This window comes from Anser brachyrhynchus (genome assembly GCF_964034855.1).
Source record: "Anser brachyrhynchus genome assembly, chromosome: 5".
NCBI lineage: Eukaryota > Metazoa > Chordata > Aves > Anseriformes > Anatidae > Anser > Anser brachyrhynchus.
Window position 1 is genome coordinate 55637141 of NC_137699.1, and position 10031 is coordinate 55647171.

The following is a 10031-nucleotide window of genomic DNA, read 5'->3' on the forward strand; positions in this document are numbered from 1 at the left end:
AAAATATGTAATCCTGTCATATTGGAGGGCTGGAGATGGAAGACATGGAAAGAACAGAGCACAAAAAAGGACCCATGTTCCTGCTTTTAAACCATATAAATCCAAACTTGCTTTATCTAGGGTGCTGATTAAGCTAAGGAGGTCTAGCAGCATTTTATATTAAGAACTGAAACTAGGTGCACACAGAATTTGAATTATCCTTTGTAAGAGACAAAGGCAGCCCCAGCACCCAGAGGTATCCAAAGCTGAGTCGCTATGACAGGGACAATAAATAGGCCTTTTCCTGCACACAAAAGCAGGCCGTACAGGAAAAACACAATGTATTCAGCATTTTAATTGTTTAAAAGTGTTTGTAACACAAATTAGCTGCTGCGATGCCAAGCATTTGGCCGCTGCCCGTCTATGACGAGCTGCACCCCCCCCAAATTTTCATTCCTACAGCATTGCAGGTCGTGCTTTCAAACAAACCACGGCCCCGGCCTGGTCAGAGCACCCTGCCACGAGGGCCGGCGGCGATTTTGTGTGGAAACCGAGGCGAGAGAAAGACCAGGGCCCTCCCCGAAGGGGTCTGTGTGTTTTTGGAGGGTGCTTGTGGGGGACACGTGTGATGGCGTCTCTCAGCACAACGAGGGGAACGGAGCACGGGAAAGGAGCCGGGGAGAGCGCGCAGCTCCCCTGCCTCAGCCCACCGCCCGCCGCCCCTCAGCGCAGTCTCGCGAGAGCCGCCCCGCGTAGACGCGATGTCCTTTGGGGCACTGGTGGGGGGAGGGCGGGGGAAGGGCAGCGAAGCGAGGGGCGGTTTGATTGACGGCGGTCTCCACCAGTGGGCGAAGGGCACGGCGAGCCCCGAGCCAATAATTTCTCCCCGGAGCCAGCGGCGAGCCAATGGGGGGGCCGGGGGGGCGGGGCGCGCCGCTGGCTGATTGATCCCAGCTTTGGCGTTGTTCAGTCAGAGCGAGAACATTCTAGAGGTGAGTACGGGGCAGCCATTGCCGGGGTCCCGTCAGCCGCCCCCTTCTGCCTGAGCTGCGCGCCGGCCGCCGCAGCTCCCTCCCCCCTTCCCTCTTCTCCCCCCTCCTCCTCCCCCCTCTCCTCACAGGTGCCGCCGCTAACGATGCCCCTGGTTGTGTCTTGCCCGCAGATTGTCCGGCACTGCTGTCCCTGCTGATAACGCCCGCCTCAGGACGCCCGGACCCGGAGGCTGCGGCGTCCGCCTCCGCCTCCTCCGCCTCCGGCTGGATATAAGCGCCCCCACGGCCTCGTTCTCCTCGCACACTCGGCTTCGTCGCAGCCCGGGGCGAGCAGCGTTGGGTTTATGTCTTTATTGGACGAAAACGGTGAGCGTTTGGGCTGGGGAGCAGCGGGTGAGGGCGGTTGGAAGGACGGGGTCGGTGCGGGGCGGCAGGCGGGCGGGCTGGGGCGCCGCGTTGTTGACGGGGGGTGTATTTTTATGAAGAAATCTCCGGCACCCTTTTAGAAGGGAACATGGAGATACCTTAAACAACGATCGCTCGCCCCTTATATTTTTTAATTTCGTATTTTTTTCAATTTTTGGGGTGGATTATTCCTTTGATTGTGCCCCCACCCAGCTCCCCGCGCCATGCGACGAGACAAAATGGCGGCGGCTGCGCCGCGCCTCCCCGTGCTTGGGGGGGTTGGGGGTGGGGAGTGGGGGACGCTTCTTTTGGGGGGGCTGTGCCGCAGTTACAGCCTCGCGGCGGGGGGCAGGGGGCGCCCGATCGGCAAGGGTTAGCCCTGGGGAAGGGGAGGGAGGCTGGGGGGGGCGGCTAGGGAGCGTCCCCCCCTTCCTAGGGAGCGCATGCGTGGCTGGAGGTGACACCCACACCCCCCCCCCGATCTTCTCTGGGGCTGACTCAGTGCTTAATTGCTGCATTTATGAGTCATCGCGGGCCTGAGCGGGGCGGGGAAACGGGGCTTTGAAGCTGGGAGGCTGTCTGCCTTCCCGCTTCTTCGGCTCTGCCCAATAAATATGGGGGGGGGGTGCTTGGGATGAGGTGGCTTAGAGACCAGGAGAGGGAGCTTTAGTCTACAGCAGACAGACAAAAGCTGTAATATGGAAGGAGGGGAAACCACGCATTCTAAAAAGCTTATGCTCAGTCACCAAGATACCTGCTTCCTCAGTGCCTCTGCAAGCACGTGGTCAGATCACATGCTGGCTCTTTTTTAGACATCCTGGGGAAGGAAGCCTCGTGCTTGGAACGAAATTCGTGGTGCAGTTTTTGCTGAAGGGTAAAACTGCATCAGGACTAATGCAGAATACATGGCATACGCAAAGCACGCTTCTTGTGAAAGGATTTGTAAACCTGGCCAGAGGGACTCGGACTGTGTGGAATCGATAGGCACGCTCTTACACGTTAAATACTAAGGAGGCTATTTTCATGTGTCAACACATCTGCCATTAATGATAACATGATGACGTGTCAGAATAACCATGCTGTAGTCAGGGTTGCCTGTCTAGTCACCTCAACCAGTTGTGGTTTACGTAATGCTAGATCTGATTATAGGGACACGCGTTAATTTAAATATGTAAATACTGCTTAAGGCAACTTTAATAATAGGATTCATCCTCCTTCCCCTTCCTTCCCCCCCCCCTTCCCCCAAGAAAAAAAATCAACTGGAAAAGCTGCTGCACTGCTCTGTACCTCTGCATTGCTAGGCTTTCTACAGTGAAGCAACTTATGTCAGACTTTATCAGGCTTATTGTTAAGTCAAAACTCAACAGAAGCTGCTATGAGAATCCATAAGTGAGAGGGAGAATTACCTAATTTTCAACTCTTTTCTACTCCGATCCAAAAAACTGGTAAGCCATGTAAAAATTATATGGGGCTACAGATTGCTGCTGCTTCATCTCACTGACATTTCTCAACGTTCTGACGGGCTTCGGTTTATGTAATAGGCTCATGCTATGATGTGAAATCTGAAACCGTTCCAGATTTTTCTCCCACTTCTCTCCCCTGCAGCCTGAAACGTACCACGTGACCCTCTGAGTGCAAGAGCCATTGGTCTCTGTAAATTGAGCAGCGTTCTTTCCCTTCGTTATTGATCATGGCACTCCTTCAGGAGTTAATTGTGCAGACAATATTCTTAAGCTGTTCAGTGGGTTCGGGGTTGTAAGAAAGGAGAGGGTGGAAAGCTCTGTGGTGTAGGTGAGGCAGAGTTACTCGGCAGTACAATTCAAGGCTATTGTCTTAAGCTTCACAAGTTGATGAAAGCCATAGCATAACGAACTCTACTTCCCGTTTCCAGAAATAGTTTCTTATGTTGCTTTGTAGTACGATTTCATTGGTGTATGTAAAGATAAATTTCACTTTTTTTTCTGTTTATTAACACTTGCAGAGCTGTTGCGCAGCCACTGGTACCTGTATTGGGGAAACATAGCATACAAGCAAGAACCTTACAGCCTCAGTGGCGAAAATTTTTTCATGTCAGAGACCGAGAACTCTTGCAGTCGTTTATGTCATCCCGTCTTCTCCAGACAGAAGATACCAAAAAACTGCAATCAAAGATCTCTTCATCTTATTGATAAAGCTACTAATAAGGCAAAATGTCTGTCAACGTCAACCGCAGTGTTTCAGATCAGTTCTATCGCTACAAAATGCCCCGTCTGATTGCCAAGGTAACTTACTAACCATTAGTGGTAAGTAGGTAGGGTTTCAGGTTAGTCGCTCTTGATGTAGCAGAACTGAGATAATGACACTGAACTTAGCCAGTGATAGGGAGGGGGTGACTGCATTTTTCTGTCCAGAGTAAGTGCACATTAACTCTTCTTAAGAAGACACTTCAAAGCAGAACTTAGATGTAGTTAAATCAAGAAGTATACATGGGGTTGGGCTATTGCGGTCATTTAAACTTAAAAGCTTTTTTTTTTTTTTAGGTTGAGGGCAAAGGAAATGGAATAAAGACGGTTATAGTCAACATGGTTGACGTTGCAAAGGCGCTTAATCGGCCTCCAACGTGTAAGTAGTCTGCAGTGACACAGCATTTTTTTTTGAAGGCTTTCACTTTTGTTTCAAGTGATAGTGTTAAATAGCTAATAAAGTATTAATATTATTTCAAGACTTGTAAGAAAAAGCGATTAAGGAAGAAATAATGATCAGGAAGGAGCAATGGCATATCTACTTGCAGTTCAATCAACAATAAAGACCCAAGGACTCCATTGATTATTATGATTTTTTTGCAGATCCTACCAAATTTTTTGGTTGTGAGCTGGGAGCACAGACCCAGTTTGATGTTAAGAATGACCGTTACATTGTCAATGGATCTCATGAGGCGAATAAGTTGCAAGACATGTTGGATGGATTCATTAAAAAATTTGTTCTCTGTCCTGAGTGTGAGAATCCTGAAACTGATCTGGTGAGTGCTCTCTTTCTGTGTTAATGGTAACAGTACAGAAGTGGTGCGTTGATGTTTGTGAAGGTGGTGCAGTGTTAAAAGCTGATTCAGATACCGATGAAGAGAAATCCAGTGACTTAGCTTTGTTAGTTTAGTTAATTTCTAATTTTTAGTTAGTGAAATGAAGAGAAATCTAAAACCCATCCCAGGTTTTAGATTTACAGTTGCCCAGAACTTCGGAGCTAAATTGCGATGTTTAAACTCAACTCTGTTAGGGCTGATTAAAGCATGTAAACCTCTGGCTTAATCGTACGGAGATGATAAAGTAAATAGCAGGCTTAGGTTTTAATGCATATCTGTTCTCTGAATCGTATTTTAACTGGAGTTTGTTCTCTCTTACAGCATGTCAATCCTAAGAAACAAACTATAGGTAACTCTTGCAAAGCCTGTGGCTATCGAGGCATGCTTGACACAAACCATAAACTCTGCACGTTCATTCTCAAAAACCCACCTGGTAAGTGGGTTCCTTTGTTTGAGGGGAGGTGGTAAAGGGAACCTCTTTAGTGTGAGTGCTGTTAGTAGAAGAGCAAATAGTTAGTGTCCAGTAACTGTAAAACTGTTCTGGTGTACTGCATTTGTGGGTTGGGATGAAGTATCTGTGTTCGTAGCTTAAATATGAGCAGTCAGTTCTCTTGCGTCCTTCTCAAGTAGCAGTATCTGCAGAATTTTATTTGCCTAAGTAGGGTGAAATTTAGTAGGAAGAGTTAATCAGCAGGTGCTCACTGCGGGTTTCCATTTAAGTCCGTGTGAAGCGGAAGGATAGTGTAGTAAACGTGAACTGTAATGGAGTTGTTTTTGCAAGCAACACTCTGTAGTAAGCATTTGGTTGCCTGCTGCAATTTAAGCTTGCTAAATTAGAAAAGTCTAACCTATTCCGGGGATTTCTGCTTTGTGAGGTCACTTGTTATATGGACTTGGACACCAGGATGAGAAACAAGACTTTCACTAGAACCAGGGGTTTTATGAGCTGTGTAGATTATCCTGTGAGTGCAGCTGGAGACGGGCACTGTGCATCACCTGCTGTGAATAAAAGAATCTGGATCGATATACCTGGGGAATTAGCAGAGGTGTTATTACAGGGAATCTATGGAATCAAGAAAGCTAATACACTACACTAACATTCACTTTCAGAAAGTGGCGACACTAGTACAGGGAAGAAAGAAAAGGAGAAGAAGAATAGAAAAGGCAAGGACAAAGAGAATGGTTCTGTGTCCAGCAATGAGACACCTCCACCCCCACCACCAGAGGAGATTACTCCTCCACAGGTTGTGGTAAGTAGAAGGGAATGTGGGGAGATGAGGGTGGATTGTGTCTTGCTCTGGTTTGAAACTTCAGATTCCTTGCTAGTCAACATCATATCAAAGTTGTACTATAAGGAGAAGTTAATCGCTGCAATAGAAGTATCCCTGCACATCCATTATAGTAGCTCTACCAACTCCTCAGTATGTGTGCTCCTTGCTAAGTGACAGTTGCACACTCCTCTCAGGAGACCTGGATTGTATCTAAATGATTGTAGTAGATACTGATGAGGCATGGCACGGTAACAACAGATGTCTACAGATGCACACCTAGTTACTTCTACTCTTCTCCATCAGCCCTTTCTCCATCTCTGACCAGCTGATCATAGTGTAACTTTTTCCTTCTGTAGGGAAGAATCAGAAATACTCACAAAAATGCTTTCAGATCTGTATCTAGAGAAAACTCAACCTATTAATAAGTTTGTAGTAACACTGTATGAATCTTTTGTTGTTTTAGGAGGAGGAAGATGATGATGATTGGGGTGAAGACACAACAGAAGAAGCCCAGAGGCGTAGAATGGATGAAATCAGTGACCATGCAAAGAACCTTACACTTAGTGAAGACCTGGAAAGAACAGTGGAGGAGAGAGTCAACATACTGTTTGATTTTGTGAAGGTGAATATTTATTTATTCACTGTTGAGCTGTAGTTTTGTAGAATGCTAAGAAGGAGATGAAGAGCAAGCTGCTTTTATATGTGTACACACACACACTGAAGTCTTCCAACTTCAGGGCTTGAACTCCTACAAAAGTACTGGTTCCACCATTGGTAGGGAAGCAAAGAGTTTAGAGTGTTAATGCAGGCTCCAAGTGGCTTTAAAACATCTATCTGTCCTATCTTCTAGAAAAAGAAGGAAGAAGGTGTCATTGATTCTTCTGACAAAGACATTGTAGCAGAAGCAGAGAGACTGGATGTGAAGGCCATGGGCCCTCTAGTTCTCACTGAAGTCCTTTTTGACGAAAAAATTCGTGAACAGATAAGGAAATACAGACGTCACTTCCTTCGTGTAAGACTTTTCTTGTTCTGCACCCAGTGTAACAACCTCATGTGTTTGAGACAACTATTTGGGTCAGTTCTGGATTGCTTTACTGGGGAGGGATGACTTTATTGTAGTTTTTAAACCAGTACTTCCCAGCTTGGGAAAAGTGCTGTGAGGAATAATACAAGCTGTTGTAGATTTTGCCGTCTCATTGAACTGTAAGCAGAAGCAGCAACTCATTCTAGAGAAGAAGCATAATTTATTTGCTCTTTTCTTTTTTTCCCTCCTCGCAATTCTAGTTCTGCCACAATAACAAGAAAGCTCAGAGGTACCTTCTCCATGGCTTTGAGTGTGTGGTAGCCATGCATCAGTCTCAGCTTATTTCTAAAATACCACATATTCTGAAGGAAATGTATGATGCAGATCTTCTGGAAGAAGAAGTCATCCTTGGCTGGGCAGAAAAGGTGAGTGGTAGTATGTAATGTGCCGTATATGTTAGGCACCTGCTTCTGCCATTCTGGTAAAATCTTTTAGGCAGATGTCTTCAAACAGTCACCTACTTCAGAATGATTATCTGGGAAAAATGTGTCTTTCAAAAATGGCTTGTTCAAGGTAGTGGGGTGAAGTTAGGCTTGGTGTATTGCAGTACGATCTCATACAGATTTGGCTTAAACACTAAAGGAATTTACGTACTCGGTCTTTCAGGCCTCAAAGAAATACGTTTCAAAGGAGCTTGCCAAAGAAATCCGTGTCAAAGCAGAACCATTTATTAAATGGCTAAAGGAAGCTGAAGAAGAATCTTCCGGTAATGAAGAAGAGGATGAAGATGAAAACATAGAGGTAGGAAAGGCTCGCCTCCTGTAACTCCAGAATTACACTGCTCTGTACACTTCGAGGCACTTTGTCTTAGTATGCTATAAAATAGCTCGCTTAATGTATTGCTCTGCATGTTGGCAAGTATAAAACCTTGTGTCTTAGAAGAGTCAAGGGGGGGTGTTAGAAAAGCTGATTAAGGGAGAAATAGCAGTTTTCTTCACAGTTCCTACCAAGGTGGAATTTGGTAGCTACACTCCAGCTGACTGCATGCATGTTTGCTTCTCTCTGTATTACTTGCTCCTGGTTGAGACCCTGCTGCTTGAAGACATGCATGTGCACCTCTAGTTGCTAAAGACAGGTGTGCTTGGGAGTACACACTAAGCATTCCTGACAGACAAGGGGAACTGTCGAGCAGGTAGATGTTAGCAACTCCTGACACTAAAGCAAAAGTGTTCTGTAGCACCCGCTGCCATTAAGCACTAACAGGTACATCTCTTGTCTTCACAGGTGGTGTACTCTACAACTGCCAGTGTCCCTAAAGTTGAAACTGTGAAGCCTGCAAACAGTAAAGATGATGACATTGATATTGATGCCATTTAAAGTGATGCAAAGTAGCTTCCAGCATAATCAAACTTCTCTGCGTTTTCTGCCAGAAGTGTGACTTGTATGTGCGCAAGCTGAAATGGCTTAACATCCTGCTACTCTTTGTACTCTAAAATGTATCTTTTTACTGTGACTGGTCTTGTGTAACTAAGCCTAATACCAAGGAGTCAGCACGTCGGTGAACGGCTCTAGTTTGCGAATGGCATGTTCTATTTTGTTTTTCTAACTTGTGTTGGACACATACTTGGAGCACATTTATACAGTTGTGGAAATAAAGGATTTGGTTTTGGTCAATCTTCACTCAGGGCTCCAAACTTTGTTTCTTTTCCAAGTAAGTATACAACCTGGTGCAACTTACATCATGGGATCAACATTGCAATGGGGCTGGGTGTGATGGCTCTGTCTTGGACTGAAAAAGGAAGTTTGAGAGAAAGTTACTTAAAAAATACATGCCTGGCACAGGTGTTTACCAGAAATCACTAAATACGGGTTTCAGTGCTTGGACTAGTTACGTCACTGCACTTGTGCACTGATTCAGGGGAGTGCCTGAATACCTGCCACTCTCCTAAAGTGATTTGAGGATGAGGAAAGGAAGAAGGTGAGATCAGTTCCCTTGAACACAGGAAGCCACACCGTTGACCTGCATAGCCATGGGAGTGACCTTTGCAATTCTAAAAGAACAGTCTGAGGATTAACGTTTAGGAGTAGACTAACTTTTGTACCTTTAAATAAGGAAACAAATGACTGAGCAGTAGCTTTTGACCTGGGAGAAGCATAGGTGAAGGTATGCCTGTTAAACAGCTCCCAGGGCCTGAACACTTCCTTGTAGCTAGCTCTTGGTGTGCCCTGACACCATGACTTTTCTCATCCATAACTCTGTTCTTCTGAAAGCAGAATTACAAGAAAAAAAAGCATTTTATTCTTATGGTGAGATTTGCGGTTGTGACATACCAAGGCCATGCAATGACCTGCTTTTTCTGTCAGCTTTAGCAGAGTTTAGGATCAGATGAAGAAAAAATGTTTGCTGGCTACAATGGAACGGGCAAGAGCTTCAGGTTTTCCTCAGTAATGCAGTGGAGTGTAGGGCTGTCAGCGTACTGTTAGGTTGCGTGGGATCTGGGAATCAAATTGTCATTTAGCACTAGCACAGCTGGCAAACCATGTTACAAAGATGGGCTGAAGGTGCAGTAGGTGATGCGTTCTTGTCTTCCTTTACACAGGTATTTTATTGCAATTGTACAAAATGTGACTTTAAATACAAATGCGACTAGTCCTGGGATTGATTTATTTTTTATTCTAAAAGTAAACTTGTTCTTTCTGTTTAAACAAGGTTTGTATTTCAAAACCACTTGTTAATTCTGGCTGGATTCAAAAGGTTGTAGTAAATGGAGTTAGTATCAGGCTGGTGCTCAGTCACTAGAGAGTTCTACAGGGCTCCATTCTAGAGCCAGTTCTCTTCAATGCTTTCATAAATGATGCTAAAGCTAGGCCTGGTACAGAGATCTTGACAAATAGGAGGGCTGGGCAGAGGGGCTCACTCATTAGCAGCTGGGCAGGCGCTGAGCTCTGCTCTCTGGGGACAGCGACAGGACCTGAGGGAACGGCATGGAGCTGGGACAGGGGAGGGTCAGGCGGGGGGTTAGGGAAAGGTTCTGCACCCAGAGGTGGTTGGGCACTGGGACAGGCTCCCCAGGGCATGTGGGAACACTGCTCTCGGGCATGTGGTCTCATTTTTGGGTGGTCCTGTGTGGAGCCAGGAGTTGGACTTCATGACTCTTGTGGGTCCCTTCCAACTCAGGATATTCTGTGATCTATGATACTTCAGAGTGGAGTTTCAGCCATGGTCTTTATGCTAGCTTGTATCAATAGCCTGGACGGACCTAAGCAATGCTCAGAAAGGGAAATTCACAATTATCTCCCAG

The 10031-nt window shown here is 45.9% G+C and overlaps 1 protein-coding gene across 6 annotated transcripts; it reads left to right on the plus strand.

Annotated features, from left to right (window-relative positions):
• Positions 1 to 839: 839 nt before the first annotated feature.
• EIF5 (eukaryotic translation initiation factor 5) lies at positions 840 to 8409 on the plus strand. 6 transcript variants are annotated; one of them, XM_080594424.1, is made up of 13 exons: positions 840 to 971; positions 1142 to 1337; positions 2624 to 2821; positions 3358 to 3637; positions 3896 to 3977; positions 4202 to 4374; positions 4756 to 4867; positions 5545 to 5684; positions 6169 to 6327; positions 6556 to 6717; positions 6990 to 7154; positions 7396 to 7530; positions 8014 to 8409. In XM_080594424.1, the coding sequence occupies exons 4-13, from the start codon at positions 3566 to 3568 to the stop codon at positions 8104 to 8106; spliced, it is 1293 nt and encodes a 430-aa protein (XP_080450550.1). In that variant the 5' UTR covers positions 840 to 971; positions 1142 to 1337; positions 2624 to 2821; positions 3358 to 3565; the 3' UTR covers positions 8107 to 8409. The 6 variants fall into 6 exon arrangements, with proteins under 6 accessions (XP_080450550.1, XP_080450551.1, XP_080450546.1 ...); XM_080594425.1 differs by having other exon boundaries at positions 2678 to 2821; XM_080594420.1 differs by lacking the exon at positions 2624 to 2821.
• Positions 8410 to 10031: the final 1622 nt, after the last annotated feature.

Coding starts and splice junctions, on each gene's coding strand:
- EIF5 (XM_080594424.1), top strand. CDS start 3,566: ATGTCTGTCAACGTCAACCGCAGTGTTTCAGATCAGTTCTATCGCTAC. Junction 5,685..6,168: donor TTACTCCTCCACAGGTTGTG/GTAAGTAGAAGG, acceptor TTGTTGTTTTAG/GAGGAGGAAGATGATGATGA. Junction 7,531..8,013: donor ATGAAGATGAAAACATAGAG/GTAGGAAAGGCT, acceptor TTGTCTTCACAG/GTGGTGTACTCTACAACTGC.